General features: G+C 40.1%; 1 protein-coding gene across 1 annotated transcript; it reads left to right on the forward strand.

Moving 5' to 3' along the window:
- The first annotated feature begins 812 nt into the window (after nucleotides 1-812).
- Nucleotides 813-17320, forward strand: LOC139694638 (uncharacterized). Its single transcript, XM_071593125.1, has 3 exons — nucleotides 813-883; nucleotides 12942-14115; nucleotides 17297-17320. The coding sequence occupies exons 1-3, from the start codon at nucleotides 813-815 to the stop codon at nucleotides 17318-17320; spliced, it is 1269 nt and encodes a 422-aa protein (XP_071449226.1).
- The last annotated feature ends 3248 nt before the right edge of the window (nucleotides 17321-20568 follow it).

Here is a 20568-nt window from a genome sequence, read left to right on the forward strand (position 1 = left end):
CATATATGTATGTATATATGTATGTATGTATGTATATATATATATATATATATATATATATATATATATATATATATATATATATACACAAACACATTAATAAACTGCTTATTTAACTAGCGAGGTTAATTTGGATAATATATTCATTATTGAAGAATTTTTATATTGCTGGAGAGATAATTACTTTTCGATGTTCATCTTGCATTTATACATTACCCATTAGAGAAATGTTTGAAGTAGTGGTACTTTTGCCGTATTAACATAGCTATAAGGTTCTATGTTACTCCATTCCCCTTAAAGAAATTTTGCTTCTCGGTAGGCCTTGTCAGTTTTTAAAATATTGAAAGGGCACAAATTAGACATGAGTTGGGTTAAATACCTGATGAGTACAGGTATGTCTAAAGAAAAACTTAAATGATTTACCTCGAAAACTCTTAAAATTGTAGTTTTACAATAAACGCCGCACAATTCAAGTGAAATGGAAAATGATTAATTCATATTGTTTGCAGGATTCATTATCACCATTTAAGGTATACATTCTTTCAAATATTTTCTCCTCCTTTTGCAAGCCCTAAAAATCTTCAGGTATTCCCACAATCTGCCTGTATTCCCGCATGTTCTTGGAGGCTTGTTGGGCAATTACTTTCCCGGGCAATTCTTGGTCCATAATTCTATTAGTGTCATACACAATAGTAATACTCTGGAATTATGGTAACACATCTCTCTCCGAGTATAATTTAAGGTGGAACCGATAGCAATAATTCATTTATTTCATTGAAATATAGAGGGCTAGAAATAAGGAGGAAGACAGAATGAAGAATGAGAAGCAGGCAAATGCCGGTGCAAGGAGCCATGAGGGAATGAAGGGGTTTGCAGGAATAAGGTAAGTTTGAAGATCTCCTGCAAACTAATTCTTAAATCAACAACCCGTCAAGATGATGATAATATATTGCAGGAGAGTCCGTTAAAGTATGGATTAGAAGTATTGATATAAAGAATAATATTGAATTAATATTAAAAAGGCAAAAGACAATAGACACGAAAACAGTAGGAATATTGAAATCCAATTTCTCAAATTAGACATGGGTTTGGTTAAATAACTTATGAATATGTTTAAATACAAATTTAAATACCTTACCACGAAAACTGCTCGAATTGTAGTTGTAAAATATACGTCGTATATTTCAAATGAAATGGAAAATGATTTATTCTTATTGTATGAGGTAATTCTCTCATAATGAAAAACCCTTAACCCAAGGTGTTTTCTTAATCCTCCTTAGTTTTGGAGTCAAATTATTGGGCGATCAAATGTAAATGGTGATAAATAAAGCAAAAAGCACGCAAAGTTATGAGGTAGAGGCGGAAATAAAATCGAAGACCTAATGATAGAGTTTAATAGCAAACATTCCCAAAAAAAAGGTGAATGACGACAATTAGATTAAAAGAGTTTCAAGAAAGGAAAAATGACTATTATAAACCCAGAAAATAGAATGAAATTATGTTAGAATTATTTTATGTCTTAAGGAAAAGGTTAAAAACTAAAATACATCCAAGTTCCAAAGGTGGAAGACTAATATGAAATAGCATTCTAACTATGGGTTAAGGAGTGACAAGAAAGGAGATTTATTGTATATTACCGTTCGCGTAATATAGTTCTATCATGAGGGATGAGGACAAGGCCATTACTATTTACTTAAAGAAATCCAATGTAAAGAGAGAGGAATAAAATAGGCGGAATTGTGTCCAGAAAATAATTATGGCCAAGTTACAGAGGGAAATACCAAAGCGCCTATTGCATTAAAGAATTTATGTGCCAATAATCCTAACAATAAATATAACCGTTGGCAGAAAGTGGTACTCCGCTTGCCTCAGTCGTGGAATCTATATCAATACCCCGAGTTAAAGAAAAAGGAAAGGGAGAGAATTAACTTTTACTGCTCATTGTGAAGTGGAAGTCCGGAGATGAAGAGGACAAGTTGAAGTGCAAAAGACGGTGAAAGAAAACTAGGTCAGCTTCTTTGTTTGTAATGTTGCCACTGCGGATATAAACCTGTTATACTGGATTGAAACTAAAAGGGCTGGCTGCGCTGCCCTGTGACGTTCCCCTCGGGATGTCGGGAAGGTCATGACGTGCCTTGGAACTATGAACGCCGCGAGGCCGAGTCTGGCCTGTCTTCTGAAGACTGACTTGGCCGAGTCTTCCTGAACTGTCTTCATTAGGGAGAGGCTATGTCAGATTGGTTTTCAACTATAAAATGACTTTTCATTTGTAAGGTCACACCATTCTCATGATTTTCATCAACTTAACAGATAAAGTCCGTCGAGGTATTCATGAGGACAATTTCTGCAACATTTAATCGTAGCCCCGTTTTCAACCCATCACAGCTAATCCAACGTGCGTACTATATTCTACGCCCAGAAAGACAATGTTTTTCAAATGATCAGTTAGTTAAAGGTCGAAGCACACCCAACGAGATTTCTGATTTATAAATGCCAAGGAAGGGAGTATTTCAAATGAAGAACGGTGTAACATGGTATTACGATCACTAAAAGAAGACGCAAAATCTCAATAAAAGCACACAAAAAAAGTAATTTTATGGCGAAAAATATTATAAAATATTCATATTTTGCCAGCATGATCACCTAATTTATTAGTGTAAACATAAATAATATAAGTGAATACGTGATACCAATGAAAATAAGGTAATTTTAAACAGGCATGTTTGCCAAGTCATTTTAATGAAATACTCTTCAACACTTTCTTGTGGTGTTAACTGTGCCAATTACGATAATCACCTGAGTGATTCCTTAGTGGTAAAAATTACAATTAGTCCATTATCTATGGCCAAGGATAGGTCAATGGAAATAGGTGATTGTCTTCTCTCGAGGAGTAAGCTAACGAATAATTTGCTAAAGCCTTTTTCAATTTGCTACACGTATTGCAAACACATGTACTCATATATATAATATATATTTGTACTAATAAAAGGAAGAATCCTAATAAAATTCCCATAAACCTAACACACGGTTCTATTTATTCTCATATTACCAATCTGATAGTAACATAAAAAATGGATACTGGTCGATTAAACAGTGAATTAATGGGAGTTTGCAATAACTCCTCCCATGAAGTCCACTAGTGTAAAATTCGTCAAATATTCGCTCATGTAAATATTCCCATTACGTTTACGCTATTAGATCTGTAATTCCAAACAAGAAAGAAAACAAGTTGAACTCTTATGATTTTTTAGGCCTTTCATTCGATCTTTATAGGATAGTACTTGATAACACACGTTCTTCAGCCGTCCTGGCTAAAGAAGCGATTTACTTATGGTCAGATGCAAATTATCTGATCCACGTGAAACTAGGGGCATTATCATTCAAGTGGTGTTTCCACGGCTTTCGGAGTTTATTCTGCATGAAAGGTAGATTTTGAATATATTCAGAAAATGGGTACTTGAGATTAGCATATTTATTCAAATGGAAATGGGTATAGTTAAAAATTTTAATGACTACACATTTGTATTTTCTACATGTATTGAAAATAATATTAATTCTTTCTAATTCTATTTGATATTTTGCGAAGTACATAGTAAAGCTTTCTAATCACATTCCACAAGGATCAATGCGGATCAATTTAAAATCTTCATAAAGTAAAGCCCAAAATAACATAGAAAAATATATTTACGAGCATATATCACTAACGTGTATATATATATATGTGTGTGTGGGTCGCGGTAGTCCAGTGGGTAGAGCGTTGGACTGCTGACCGGAGGGTCCCGGGTTCGATTCCCGGCAAGGCACTCTGGACACCTGCAGCTCTACCCAAGCTAAAGTGAATTTTCGGGTACCAGGTCTTCCTGGGAAACCATAACCGGCACAGGGAAAGGAATTGGCCCCCCTACCCTGATGTGTGAATTTCACACGCTTAGTACTGGTTGATCTCTACCATCACCTACTAAACCGACCTCCGGGTTGATTACTGTGTTTATGGTTTATATATATATATATATATATATATATATATATATATATATATATATATATGTATATATATATATGTAAATTATTATTATTATTAAAAATACACATGTGCTGATAGACATTGTCAGGTGGCACACAAGTCCCAAATAATTGCAAAAGATAATACATAAAACTAGACTTCAAAACACAAATCTCTTTAACAAAACAAGTGAATCCCCATCCTATTTACAACCATTTATCAGCAAGAAAAAAAAAGATAAATTAAAAAAAAAATTAAGCTATTACATATAATACCATACACCACACATCAATCAAATTATTACATATATGCCTTACATCTATTCTTAAAAGTATACACTCTGTTAGGAAAGGGCTCGAATATTTTTGCAGGTAAAGTGTTCCACTCAACAATTGTTCTATTTAGAAAAGAAAATTTTTTTTTATTTGTTCTCTGTGCCCGGCATTTTATCTTAAATTTGTGATCATTTCTGCCTATAAAATTTGGGTTCCCCGCCTCTTTCCTAAGATCTGCCCAAGCTTTCTCCCCCTTCAAAATTCGGAACATTCCACAAAGTCTGCTTACTTTTCTTCTAGATTCTAGAGGTTCCCAGCCCAGCGTTTCTAGCATGTCAGACATGCGTGTCTGTGTGTGTATGTGTGTACATATATATATATATATATATATATATATATATATATATATATATATATATATATATATATATATATATATATATATATATATATATGCTTTCGTAGACGTAACACGGAAGTGCCGAATAGTACAATACACAGTAACACACAATATAGAAACACAAAAAAAGAAGAACACTCACACGTTATTTCTTGATATTTCGACGGAAACAATCCGTCTTCCTCTGAAGATATAGAAGTAATCAATATATATATATATATATATATATATATATATATATATATATATATATATATATATGGATATGTATATATATATTTATAAATATCGTATATATATCGATGGTGTAGAAGCATTCAAGAGAGCAATATAACATTTGGATGGCACAATAGAACGCAAAAATAAAATAGGGAACACGTACACACACACACATATATACTCACACATACATGCTTACGCATATGCCTCGTAGTTCTGAACACGGACCCTTTGGGTGAAAATATTTTACAGATGGATTTCCCATTCAGTTCCTTACCGATCATTTAGTTCTTAGGTGATAGGAAAATTCTCCTCCGGCAAAGTTATATGCCACAGAAGAAACTTGTCTATAATCACCATTTCAAACAAATATTTGCATGCTCCCACGAAGATAGAGGAAAGAAAAACAGTTGTGTATTGCATCTCCAAAATAAATATAAACCTCTGTTAGACGAGGCATTGAGTCATCACGGCAATGCCAAATACCATTCTGTTGTTAGCTATGTATTTTAAGTTTATCCGTAGACTTATCATCTCACATAACTAAAGGTTCACGGTTGGAGTAAAGAGGTATTTGAATTTCACTCATGGTAGAGATTTTAACGTGGCCACTGTCGACCGGGTTGGGAAGGAAATGCGAAAGGAATTTTAAGAGATAGAAGTGACTATGGACCTCTTGTCAAATAACAAATATGTGACACGTAAATGAGGATTTGATTTAAATATCGTCCCCTGTAACATCAACCTGTTAATGCAATGAATTTTCTTACAAATACTTGACACTCAATTAATTAGTGAGAGGGTTGTCGGAGGAGAAAATCTTCCCTCTAAAATAAATAAATAAATTATTAACTTAAAACAGTGGTTCCCAAAATGACTTCCGTGGCCCGGTACAAGGGGAAAATTTTACCTTCCCCAGAAAATATTGAATGAACGCCATCCTTTGACTTAGACCTACAGCCGTGGCACATTGAATGGAATCTTACGCATGCCATGTGCACTTGTTCTTTCGTTCAAATGGTGTTGTGAATTTTTAATTTGTGTACTATGGTGCAAATAATTTTAATTAAAATAACTGATCCTCAGGTCAGCAAAGACTGGGAAACGCCGACCTAGTACATAGTCCAATTGCAGGCAACTCCCATGACGTATGATTTCCCTCGGTTTGCCGAACACTCTAACCTACGGGAGAAGGGGCGAAACTGTTGCCACGCAAGCGACCGGCCCACGCGACGGAAACTCCTGGAAGAGGAATGATGCCTTCACTTTAACCCACTCTTCGCCTCCGTATATCATCCATATAAATATCCTGGAGTCAAAATTTATATGCGGTTGGAAAATCTTTTCCTTCATCTGCGGCTAGTCGATTCAAGGCGGTCAGATACAACTCGTGGAACGGCTCAGTTCGGCAAGAAGCACCAAAATATTCGATGGTGATCAAAATCACCGACATTAACCTTAAATTAAGGATACATTTGTCGGATGCCTGAAACTATCATTACTTTATGCATTCTTAATTACTTCGTGCATACAGTCTGTATGTAATAATCGTAACGATTATTACATACAGACTGTATGACATGAATAGATGTTAATACTACCTTGATCAAAAATTTCCCGGAATTTATTCAGAAAATTAAAAATACAAGTTTATTCATCTAAATCTATATTGTCCCCTTCAAAGTAATCCCCATCGACTGCAACACACTTATGCCAGCGCTTGATCCAATCCTCGAAACATTTTTTATATTCGGTTTTCGGTATGTCCATCAGTGCTTCCTGCGATTTTTCCATTACTTCCTCTCGGCTGCTAAAACGCGTTCCCCGTAATGGTTTTTTAACTCGATTGAACAGAAAGAAGTCACAGGGAGCCAAATCAGGTGAATTCGGTGGCTGTTGGATGGTATTTGTTGCATTTTTCGTCAAAAAATTACGAATAATGATAGCACTGTGCGACGGTGCGTTATCATGGTGCAAAATCCACGAGTTTTCTGCCCACATTTCTGGTCTCTTTCGGCGAATTGCTTCACGCAAACGTCTCATAACGCCCAAATAATACTCTTTGTTTACTGTCTGGCCTTCTGGCAAAAATTCATGATGCACTACACCGTTGTAATCCATGAAAACCGTCAGCATTGCCTTCTTTTTTGACTGAAAACGACGTGGTTTTTTTGGTCTCGGCTCATTTGGTGAACGCCATTCACTTGCCTGATGTCTGGATTGCGTGTCGTACTCATAAACCCACGTCTCGTCTCCAGTAATGATCCTTTTGATGAATGTGGGATCGGATTCAGCCTCGCAAATCATGTCTTTTGCGACGTCAACACGGTCTCTTTTTTGCATGAAATTGAGGTCTTTTGGCACCAACTTTGCTGCTACACGACGGAAACCCAAATCATTAACCACAATGTCTTGGGCGGATCCATAGGCAATGTTCAAGTCCTCCGCTATTTCTCTGATGGTTAATTTGCGGTTATTGACCAACATTTCTTTTACTTTATCAATTTTTTCACCGACTTTCGATGTCGATGGTCTGCCACTGCGTTCATCATCTTCGATTGACTCACGACCACTTCTGAACCGCTCGTGCCACTGGTAAACGACCGTTTTTTGTTAGAGAATCGTTGCCGAAACACTTTTCCAACATTTCCAACGTCCGTGCGCCACTAAATCCGTTTTTTACGCAAAATTTAATACAAGTTCGTTGTTGCAAATTTAAATCCATTTCTGCAATTGTAAAAAATCGCCAACACACACAGAGATAGATGTACTCTTGGCTACGTAACTTTTGCAAATGTCAAGTTATGACACTAAGATTTAAAGGGAATATCAACAACAGATGTACCAATTTAACAAATAAAACAGAACTCAAATCAGAACGATGGGAGCGCCACACGGTGGTTATTCCGGGAACTTTTTGATCAAAGTAGTAATCGATTCCTGGATCTTAGAGCCTATGGTGCAGGAAATCTTTTAAAGAAATCCCCTCGGCCGGTTTTTCCTCCTTTATGTACTTTATGTACTTCGTTACAACACAAAGGTTTGACGACGAAAACATGTCATCATTAAAGCGCAATTTAGATCAAGGGCAATTTAGATCAAGGGAATTTATTAAACGAAAAATTCTGTAGATTAAAACAAATATAGTTAAAACTAACCGAGTAATATTCGAAGCAGTTCACGTGCTATTTAAGCTATTTTGTGTTTATACCCATTTTAGGATCAAATTTGCATTCATGTATAGTATCCGATCTTATACTGCCGTCAAATATTCAAGGCCATGAATGAGATGTTCAGACTTTGAATATTAGTCTGGTTTTCTTTTTGATTTGGGACCGCTGTGTGGGTGAACTTTGGACTTTCATATCATTCATTGAAATCCAGGGGCTACGGTTGCTAGCCTCGATAAGGCGTGTTTCTTCATTTGAAAATTCGATAACATAATTTACCGTCGGAGTAACTCCAGATTTAATTCTCTTTTTCGAACGCTTCCAAAATTATTTGACAAAATCATCAAGTTGCTTACGAAGTCAACTCAGTAGGAGGGCAGTTCAATCCTCTACGCATCGTGATCCCACGTGGGAAGTCACCTTGGAAGACGCCGCCAACTTGCTAAGTGCAGAATACTCCCTCATAATGGGAAATACCCCCACTTAACTCCCGATATACATTTTTTTAAATACGCGGTTATTATATTTCGAAGTGAGGGTACTTAAGCGCATATTCACAGATAAAGTGAATATCGGAGAAGAGAGATCACCTTGGAGCGAAGACTTCAAATAAACTTGTTTCTTTCCATCTGATAACTGCACATTTTTATGTATGGTAGCAATATAAACTTTTGAAAAATGGTTCAATTTCATAAAATCCTCGGAACTTTCCACAAACTTAATGTTAGCAATCGAGATAATGGCGAGAGGACATTGTGCACCTTCTAAATCCGCATCCACATGCCTTTGGTCCGTTGCACACCAGGCTCTGCATGCTAGTGGTGCTCGGTAATCTGGTTGTTTTTCACCGATGCGAACCGGAGCTGACCTGCAACCAAGTTGATGGCGTGTACGAGCCGACGTTTTATTGCTAAGCACTGAATTAACGTTTACTTGCCGCTGCATTTTTATCAAAGGATTCCCGTAAGCAATTAAAATGTCTTTAGTTTCTGAATTTGATACTGAGACCACGCAAAATTTTCTGAAGGTTAGGTAGTAACGATGTGACGACGGTAATTAAGATTTTGTCAAGCAAGATGTCTTACGATATGCTTACAATTATATTCAATATAAAATGGGTATTTTATGCATTTTATTTTATCGCATGTAAACAAAATATAACTCATATACTGGGGCTTTTCCGCATGAGTGTACGACGAGTAAAAATCTTCCCGACAGCACGAGGACTTAGTTGCGAAAAAATTCAATAGGCACCTTGGGGGAGCATATCTTTTTTAAAGCATCTTGAGATGGCAGCGAGGAAACGATGATATGGTTAAATAAGCCGGTGGCAGCTGGTGGTATTTTCTAAATTGTCTTGGAAGATCGTTTTTAGTACATTTTTCTGCATGAGTGTAAATAGAACAGTACCTGTCAAATCTTGGATTAGTTGGTAAAAATTCATCTTGTTTGAGAACCAAATATAGATTTTTTATACTATCCATTGGACTGTTGGTTTTTTAACACCGGGGGTATTGATTGAGTAGTTGCAAACTGCAAACGAACCTAAAGGTAGAATGGGATCTTTTCAGTCTCACATTTCTATTACGACTATGTCCCTTGATTAAAATGGCACAGAACATTACAGTATGAACCTTTGCCGCTCCAAATAAGTCACGATGAACACCTTCGACTGGACGAGGTTTTGGGCCATTTTGCCGTTGTAAATAAGCCCTCCACCCCACGATGCAACGACTGGCTATGACGCAGTCTGATTTTAACTACGTAAATTACATCTCGTAAATTAGACTGTTTTTTGGAAAGCGGAGTTTTTATTTTCTGTTCTTAAACTTATTAATTCCAATTGATTGCCATGGAAACCTACCTTTCGGTGAGAAAATTAAACAGTCGATGCGATATATCTCTGTATTTAATCAATTTACCATTTCTACAAATATTCCTCTCCCAACCACATTTTCACCGTGAGAAAACGGAAAATTTGACGTTAGAAATTTATTTATTTATTTTTATTTATTTATTTATCGAATTAATTGGGCGAGGTTGAGACCTATAGTCCCTTCTTCCACCTAACCCATACATTACAGACATTACATTGAAGACAATCACATACAACCAAGCCCTAGATGGAGGAAAATCCACATAGGCGGGAATCGAACCCACGACCTCTGGGTTGGTAGGCGAGGATGTTACCCCGCCGCCACCTTGGCCGGCAAAATTTAGATAATAAGCCGGATTTTAATAAATTTATATAAAATATAATAGCCGGTGAATTTAGATAAAATAGCAAAGACTGTGCGATATTACGATTGCAAATCAATCGCAAAATGTCCATCATTTGGCCCATTTCCATTTCCTTTTAAGAGAAAGACTGATCGAAATAATGTTTTTGATGAACATGTTTTTATAACTGCCCCAAAAATTGTCTCTAAAAGGTGAGCTCCAACCTGGCAACGTCGACCATCGTTGTCAAAAGATTGTAGGCATTCATCGACACGCCGAGTGTTGAGAAAAGGTGGAAAAATATTCCTCACGTTGGCATTCAGGGGTTGGCAGGCACACCGGCCTCTCGGAGCAACCTATTGCCGTCGGAATCCATATCCGCCCGACATTGACTGTCAAGGTAACGAACGGTTTTCCACCTCTCTCTATCCAGTTCTCGGCGATCCGGTGACTGCTTACAACCATTTGGTTTGAAAGTGCGTTCATATTGACATTATCATTTGCGTAACTATATGATTATGTTCCTCTTTCAGACGTCATCAATTTCATGAATGAACTGCTGATTTTAATACATACCTACCTACAAGAAATCCAACGACTCCTGCCACTGAAAATTCCTTCGTACATTAATTTCATTGTAGTAGAGAATACATCTACGCAATATCGTAAAGTCGGCCGTGGGGGGGTAGTATGTGGTGCTAGGGAAAGAGCCAGATGGCACAACTATTACTCGGATAACTTCACTTGAGTGAACAGCTATTATTTTTATACATCTACGAGGGGTGTTCAATATGTACCCGTGTTTGACGACAAAGGGCGTTCCTGAGGGAAGTTTATGCTATCATCGTGTGCTGCCATCTATCAAACGGCGGTGAAACAAATTTCAGACTGATTTAAAGGTTAGTTTGGATTTGGCAGCCATTCGAGTAAGACGTGTTTCGTGATTTTCGCTAAGATGGAAAAAGAGCAGTATCGTTCGGTAATTCGCTTTTTGTTTTTGGATGGGAAGAAATGCGAGGAGATAAAAGCAAAGTTGGATGCTGTTTATGGGGACACTTCGCCATCTATGGCCACAGTTAGATATTGGTTCAACGAATTTAAACGTGGGCGAACATCTGAGCGACCAGGACGCCCGGCAGACGTGGTTACCGAGGAAATCATTCAAAAGTCCACGCCATGATTCTCGCTGATCGACGAACGAAAGTGCGCGAAGTAGCAGAGGCCGTGGGTATGTCGACCGGAACGGCAATTAATATTTTACATGATAAGTTGGCGATGAAAAAATTGTTGGCCCGATGGGTGCCGCGATTGCTCACGGTGGACAAAAAGCTGATCCGGCTGTTAACTTCGAACTGGCCGCCAAACTGCATGAACTACGTTATGAATTTCTGCCGAACCCCCCGTATTCACCCGATCTGGCTCCCTGCGACTCTTTCTTATTCCCTAACATGAAGAAATGGCTCGCGGGAAAAAAATTTAGCTCAAACGAGGAAGTTATCGCCGTGACAGAGGCGTATTTTTGAGTTCGACAAATCGTATTTTTTGGAGGGTTTAAAATAATGGCCGGAACGTTGGGAGAAGTGTATCTTTCTAAAAGGGGACTTCGTTGAAAAATAAAAAAATGCTTTTGAAAATATGGTTTCTTCATTTGTGACACGGGTACTTATTGAACCGCCCTCGTAAAACCCAGCAGCTCAGGTGTTACTTTTTCGATTTGCTAAACGCTTTCTAAATTTCAATACATTTCAATCAATAATAAAATTATCACCAGTGGATAAAATTATCACCAATTACTTTTACGTACTTCGGAAAGATTGTGTCTATTTAAATCCACCGTATAACCAACTAGCAACGTTTATGTATTCAATACAGCCTTGAAGATTTGATGTTAACCAATTTTCATATTGCTTGGCGCTGCGCAACGTTTCGTCGGAATTTACCAAAGATTCTCATTATACTAAGCCCTTACAATTTTATCTGACGTTAGGGCAAACAAATCTACATAATACCCCGCAAACCGCCGTAAAGGCGTGTGTCGGGGGGTGTTAGGTCACCACCCGTAACAAGGAACAATACCACATGCCAAATCAACACATACATGCAAAACTACACCCACAGCGGCGAACAAACTCATGCAAAAATCCCTTCATCCAACACTCATGCAAACATATACTCCTATACCATAAACCAACAAACAATGACGATGCAGCATGAAATCCATCCAACAACGCGCAAGACAAATATGAAAAGTAAGAAGGCGAAATTCCACTCCCATGTGAACATGCAATATAAAGCGCTCTCCTCCCCAAAGAAAAAGGTAGGGAATGTGACCCAAACCCTGCAGGTAGTGGGAGGGTCCCCCCGCAGGGAGGGACGAGGGTTGGAAGAAAACTTAAATATGGACAGAGCAGATCAAGCAATGCTTCAACCCTGAAGACGATGGCAGAGTCAGCCATCGAAACGTCGGTACTCCGAAACCTGACCCGGTTGGAAACCCGAGAAAAATTCCTGAATACTATTCGCCGGGAAAGCCTGAGATCCTTCATTACTCACCTCTACGGGGAGGAAATTCATCGCTGCGTTCGCCGATGTGAGCAGCTACGGAAGGACAGAGCCAAACTTCTTGGCTCCCTCGCATTCCTTCTGAGGTGCAGGGACAAAGAAGTTATACCTAGATTCGTCAACCTTCGACCCCCAGTGAATTCACCGGCAGCCAGACGCATCATGAGACGAACCAGTCTCGCTTTACTGCGAGAACGGATACACCACCATAGGAGTGCCCTTGATGACAACGCAAAATGCCTCTTGGATATCCACCTACGATTGGCAGCCTGTCTTTCTCCGACTGACTGGGATTTCATCGACAGAACCACTGCAGCTCAAGGGGAAAGGCTGCTCCGCAGGAATACAGAGAGGCAAAAAAAGAAGTACGAACGACTGGATATGGGAAAGGAAGCCGTTCCTCCTCTCGATCGTCAACGACTCGTCATAAACCTTACCGGCACGGAAATTGATGAATCAACTTCCCTGGTCCTTGCCAAAGGATTAAACTTTGCTCCGACTCCGAGATCCATTCCCTACCTTGATATAGTAGGGAGTATTGAGCAAGCCATCCGCAAACTCCCCCAGGAGGAAGCGGAAGAAGTTAGGGGAGAAGTATCAATGGTCCTTAAAAGGGCCGTGGTACCAAAACCCAACATCACGAAGGGAGAAAGACGTGCTCTGATTTCCCTGCGTAAGAATCCTGACGTCACAATCCTGCCGGCAGACAAAGGCAATGCAACCGTCTTGCTGAACACGGACGAGTGCCACCAAAAAATTCAAAAGCTCCTGGAAGATCCAGCATACCGAACCATCAACCGTGACCCCACGGATGCTATAGTAAGGAAGACATCCGCCCTCATCAAGAAGACGTTGCAGACGCCGGAGGCGAGCAGAAACCTAATTCCACAAGCGCCCGTTCCTCCGAGATTATACGGACTGCCAAAAGTTCACAAGGAAGGTGCTCCCCTAAGGCCAATTGTGAGCGCCATAGGGGCTCCCACGTATGGCTTGGCAAGGTATCTGACAGGCGTCTTGGCACCCTTGGTTGGATCTTGCGAACACCACATCAAGAACTCCGCTGAATTCGTGCAGACGCTGAAGAATATTCACCTAGAAGACCGAGACATCTTAGTGAGCTTCGACGTTGTGTCACTATTTACCAAAGTACCGGTCAAGGACACCTTGCTACTCCTTCAAGCACAATTTGATCAGCAGACTGTCGAACTCTTCCGCCATGTCCTCACCTCGACGTACTTCCTCTACAATGGGAAATTCTACGAGCAGGTGGAGGGGGTCCCCATGGGTTCTCCTCTCTCCCCAGCCATCGCCAACTTTTACATGGAGGACTTTGAGGAGAGAGCACTAAGAACCGCTCCATTACGACCGAAACACTTTTTTCGATACGTGGACGACACCTTCGTCGTTTGGCCACATGGACCGGAGACCCTCCACGAGTTCCTCGGCCACATGAACGGCATACATCCTAGTATCCAGTTCACCATGGAAATGGAAGAAAACAGACAGCTACCATTCCTCGATATTCTCATTGAAAGAAGGGAGGACGGCAGCCTGGGTCACAAAGTATACAGGAAGCCAACCCACACCGACCTGTATCTCAACGGCAGCAGTCATCACCATCCGGCACAAAAAAGGGGGGTTCTATCCACACTCATACACCGGGCAAGTGCAGTCTCCGACAAAGAAAACCTTGAATCGGAACTACAACATCTGAGGAAGACCTTCCGGCAAAATAATTACAAGCCTCGGGAAATCGATTTGGCCCTTAAAAGGGCCTTCGCGGGACCTAAGGGTAGGAGAGAGGAGGAAGAAAAGCCAATCGCCAGAGCATGCATCCCGTTCACATCTTCAGTATCACACAAGATATCAAGAATACTGAAAAAACACAAGGTGGAAACGATTCACAGACCACAAGGGAAGCTAAAATCTTTCCTTGTCACGGCCAAAGACAAACGCGGAATGAAGTCATCGGGAGTCTACCGAATTCCCTGCGAGTGCGGCAAAGTTTACATCGGGGAGACGGGCCGCACAATTGAAAAACGCCTAAAAGAACACCAGAGATGCATACGACTCCACTACCCGGAAAAGTCGGCAGTCGCCGAACACAGTATCACCCATGACCATAGAATCGACTTTGAAGCCACAAAGAGGCTATGTCATGCCAACGGTTATTGGGACCGCGTGGTAAAAGAAGGAATAGAGATCCGACTGGAGAAAAACAACTTAAACCGAGACACCGGCTTCCAGATAAGTAATATTTGGAAGCCGATACTAAAAAAGATGAGAAACACACGGGAACAAGGCCGATTGACCGGAGCGGGCCGAAGAAACTCATCCGACCAATCAGGCCACACCTGACCCACGCAACATGTATAAATACCCGGCAATTCCATGCTCTGCACTTCAACCCTGAAGACGATGGCAGAGTCAGCCATCGAAACGTCGGTACTCCGAAACCTGACCCGGTTGGAAACCCGAGAAAAATTCCTGAATACTATTCGCCGGGAAAGCCTGAGATCCTTCATTCAAGCAATGCTGTTATGAGCACTAATTCATTTAATGGCATTCTAATGCGGTCATGCGGGAAGTGTTTTGACAACAACACACACTAGGTCAGTGAAAGTGTATGCAATTGAGTGGACCTAATTATTCCCTAGACGCTGAGGGTGGCGAGTGGAATTTTTGCTATCTATAACCCTGTAGTTGCTATCCCGTATTGTCCGTGGGAAGGAGTCCTTGAGTATGCTAGTTCTGGCATCTATTTCCCGAATTTTTTATACATGATCCAAGCGACCAATGTATGTTGGAGTGCGAATAATTTGCAAGACCTCGTTGCTGAAACAAATTTATCAAGGTAATTAACTCTTCCTGAGCCTCAAACACCTGAGCAGAGAAAACTTCACCGGATCTTGGAAACGAATTTTCACTAACTATGTTATAATTGTCGACGTGAAGAAATAAATTTTGGAACTTAGCCAAAGATTTCCGTCACCTGTTGTGGTGTGCACGTGCGACACGTATGCGTTAAAGCTTTTGTCCCATGGGAAACGAACCAAGTTCATCATCTTGCGGATAAGGTCTGGATGATAATATTTATTCATTTGAAACACGTGATCTTACAATGAGCCCAGGGAAATATCCCTTTCATTGTTTTGTAAAATCTCACTGGATCTGACAGCTGGGCAGATGAATGGTTACCATATGCCTATCTTCAATGCTACCATACGTCATTCGATGTGACCGCAATATACTCTTAGATCAGTAATAAAGGCAGATTGCACGTAGAATCGGCTAGGGACATTCGTAAAGTGAGGCAATCATTTCGAGCCAGAAAACCACGTGATATTGGTTAAAAGGTGGCAGTGTTTGAACTCTGTACATCGCCAGCATCAATTGAATCTTTTACATAGACGGATACAAAATAAGAAACATGCACAAAATGCAATTTCGTCTTCTTGCGCATGTTTTATACCGGCGACCCCTCTACATTTCCGTTCAAAATGATCCATCTCTTATTGACCTTATTTTTTCACATACCGTCGTGGATGGCATTTTCTCTACAAAATCCCTATTTCAAAAGATTGTTAGGTTTAGTACTAATTATACTCCAGTCTCATTTATCAAACCAACATCCGATTTGATTACTGAGATTTGGTATACTCGTCGTAACCCTAGATTGCAATTTTGCAGATATTTTATAATTTCTTTGCTTCAGTCAAAGAGAATTGAAGCGGCAATAAAATCACCATACCACGAATGTTGTCCACATTGATGAAAAATAATATTTTGCATAATAAATATAATTTTAATAATATTGCAGCATTTTAAGCATAAATATTCTAATATTTAAGGAACATGTAGAAGGACTATAAGGACAATAAATTCGGCCAACAAGCTCAGACATAGAAAGGAGAATTAACTTAGATGAAGATAGGTTATGGTAGGTCCAGGCATACTTGACAATTAGATAGAAATATTAATCATTTGCTCCATACATATGTTGAACACCACAGGTGATAATGCCTGGCTATTCCTCTTTCTAATACTGCCCAATCTCCGTCGTACCCGTGCAGTCTGGGATATATACAGGTAGCGAATTAGTCTCTTACCCCACACAGTAAAGTTTAAACACAGTAATCAACCCGAAGGTCGGTTTAGTAGATAATGGTAGAGATCACCCAGTACTAAGTCCTATACGGCGTGTGCAAAATTCACACATCAGGGTACGGGGGCCAGTTCCTTTCCCTGTGCCGGTTATGGTTTCCCAGGAAGATCTGGTACCCGAAAAATCACAAACCTGGTGGAGCTGCAGGTGCCCAGAGTGCCTTGCCCGGGAATCGAACCCGGGATCCCCCGGTCAGCAGTCCAACGCCCTACCCACTGGACTACCGCGACCCACATTTCTTCAAATATAAAACAGAAAATGTTAGTTTTTGTCTTATTGAAGCTGGGAGATGGAGGCTGTGAATGAAGTTCAAATATACCCGTTGAACTGGAATTTTTAAATTGGTGCAACGCGGTGATAATACCTCAAGTAATGTGCAGCATTGGCTTTAAAATCTGACCGCACGTCAGGTATACATTTATGGAATACGCAGAACAATATTTTATCGTCACATGCATCTGATCCAACACAAAACATTATCGATGGTCGAAGGCATTGGTGGCCAGGTCGTCTGGAGTGCGAGTGGAGGGGGAACCTGGGTGAGCTATGTCTCCGAAAAGTTAGCTTTACTCAGATTCCGGGGATGGCCTCGCAGACCCAGCTTAAGGGGACGGAATCCGCATCGCACCCACCTCACTTAGCTGATCTCTCGCGTGTAGTCGTTCGTATAAAGAAGGATAAGGTAAAAAAAACATAAGCATGCCTCGGTATGTAACGGACCCGATGGATTTTTCAAAAATTCAAAAAGTTACAACAAAGTTCTGTCATATAACGCAATGTAAAAATGCGAATGTCAAATTTATGGGGAAGACACATTCAACATTAGTAAATTAAACATGGAAACAAAGAATAAAGTTACAAACCCTAAAAAAAACTCTAGTATGTTAGACAAAAAATAAAACAAAGGTCAACTAAGAAAGGAAAAAAGAAAAGGAAAAAAAACGCGGACGCCCTTCGAAAACAGATAATAGGTGTTGGGATAGGTTAGTTACTCAAAGGATAAAATAAAGTAAAGAAGAAAGGAAATCGAAGGCTTTCACTGCCTGATGATGCCATTAATTCCCTAGGTGATGTGCGTTGCAGCCGTTTCTCTCTATCACTGTCCTCGGGAAAACTTGATCCTAGTCTTATCCGTTTTATAATCTATCTCTCTAATTTATACGACTTAGTCTCTCCGTCAGTATATCCATCCTAAATGTCAACTGTTTCACGAAACCCATTTTAATAATAAACTTAAATAATCCTAAAGGCGAATTTTCAAACGAAATTAACGAAGCTATCTGCCCCTTCTGAAAGCAGTTTGTGCAGTAAAAGTCCTACAGTGATAATCTCTAAACAAATTCGGCACAGAGAACAAAAAGCTTAGAAACACTGTCGACCCAATTACCGATCGAGTCCAAACAGTTGACTGCATCGACAACATTATATCAGAGCGCCACTCCAATGCAACGAATTCATTCAGGGCGCCACTCACAGAATTCGTATTTTCTAAGCTTCCACAGGCGGCCCTGCCCAGGTTTATCGTTGGAAGAGACACATTTATTTGCGCGAATAAAAAACAACACAATCGAACCAGGGCTTAAGGGTGACGAACGACTGCTCCTGGCCGTATCCCTCTCTCAATCTCGTGAAGAAATCCAATAGCGTCAAGTGCTGGCCTCACGGGAAGAGTGGCTCAAATACGGATTCCTACAACGAGCTATCAAAGCGTTTCCAGTGCACGCACACTCGATTTGCCACCCTAATTCCACTGTATTCGGCCGTCATGCACCTATTGCATGAAGAAAAATCAAATTCAACGCTGAGGCAAAGAAAATAATTTAATCCCCGCCATGCATTGGTAAGCGAGATCACATAAAGAAGTTAAAGGGAAATTGACGATGGAATAGACCAACATAAGGAAACTGACTTTACCCTCGCATTTGACCATAGTAGTGGTGTGTAGAATGCTTCGTCCATAATACACAAACGCCAAGAAATGCAACGAACAAATTCTCGTCCCTCTTCTTGGCACACGAAAAACATGGGCGAAGTAAATTGCCTGAAATTATGCGATAAATCAACAGATAAAACGTTAAAACAAAAAAAACATGACCTTTTGTACACTCACCAAAAACCTTCACCTTACTAGTTAAATATAGCTTTTCATTTAGTCAGTTTTTGTGTTTGTTTCATATCGTGTAGACTTGATTAAACATCTAAGTAAGGTGGCAATAGTTTTCATGTGGAATGATTACCTTAAAATGATAGGATATTAATAGTAGTATAAGGGGAGGCGACCGATAGCCGAGGGAATTTGCCCCATTAGGGATGGATGGGAATGGGGAAAGGGTGGGGAGAAACCTTTTGGTGGAGCATTCAACAGGGTCACCTGGTCACAATCAATGAGCATTTTGCAAAAAATAGGAGAAGACTGGAGAGAGAGTTAACCGTCACCTTTACGTATCAGACTGTGCAAGTGTGGATAGCTAGGTAGGAATGATGAAACTGGAGGCTTGAGTAAACGTAGGTGGGAAATCAATACACGTATGTACGTAGTAAACAGGGGGATCAACTTGTTTGTAGGTATCGATATTACGTTATCTCCACATGGTTTCTTCCATCAAAATCGGTCGAAAAATTATCTCCGGAGATGCAATACAGTTCTCGGGCATGGTGGTAGTCCAGGGCTGGACTACTGACTGGTTCACGGACACACTCAACTAAACCGAGCTGGGTAATTTTTAGGGTACCAGATCTTCCTGGGAACTGCTCTCCCTCCCATGCCCTGATATGTGAATTTCGCACGCCGTTGGGCTAAGTAGTGCGTGCATCCTACCTATCATACCGACTTTCGGGTTTATAACTGTGTTTATGATTTTTTAAAACAAAAATTCTCATTCGGTCTGCATATTTACTCCATAGCGAAGTCGAGGAACAACAATTCGTGCACTCCATTATAAAATATTATTTCCACGGCACGGATTTTAACAAATTTTGTGGAACACACCTGAAGATGACAACATTTGTTGAAAACCGCGTCGTGGAAAAAAAAAGGTTGATGGTGAGATTCACAAACCGTTACTCTCCTCCTTAATCCCTCACAGGGGATACGATCCGCCCGAAGATGAATCAGGCCTTTTTTAAATATCTCACTCAAGAAAAAATATGCGGGGTAAGATTTCATGAGACAGATTTTTTGTCGCGCCGGGAACTACGTCTGGTTATTATTGCGCTGTCACGTACGGCCACTTATAGAGTGCGGAATCCCTCAGCGGAGTAAAAAATCAGGAAACATGAATAAATGTTTTAGCATGCTATTATATTCCGGGGATTTAGTCCATTGCACTGTGCGTGATTTTTTTGTCGAAGGGAAACCTGCAAGGGAATATTTTCTCTCTCGGGAATGTAAGGGATTTCTAAGGATAAAGTTTTGCTTTGCTCTACTCAAGACACTCAAGGAAATATTTTTGGCCTGAGTGAAGAGCTTTCCCTTTGCTGATGAACCATTGGGCCGCTCTTGCAAGGCTCCTGGCTCTCGGTTCTCCGTTACATTCGGGGCTGGATGGGAAGGT

This window comes from Hetaerina americana, unplaced genomic scaffold (assembly GCF_022747635.1).
Source record: "Hetaerina americana unplaced genomic scaffold, ioHetAmer1.1.p SCAF_51, whole genome shotgun sequence".
In the NCBI taxonomy this organism is placed as follows: domain Eukaryota; kingdom Metazoa; phylum Arthropoda; class Insecta; order Odonata; family Calopterygidae; genus Hetaerina; species Hetaerina americana.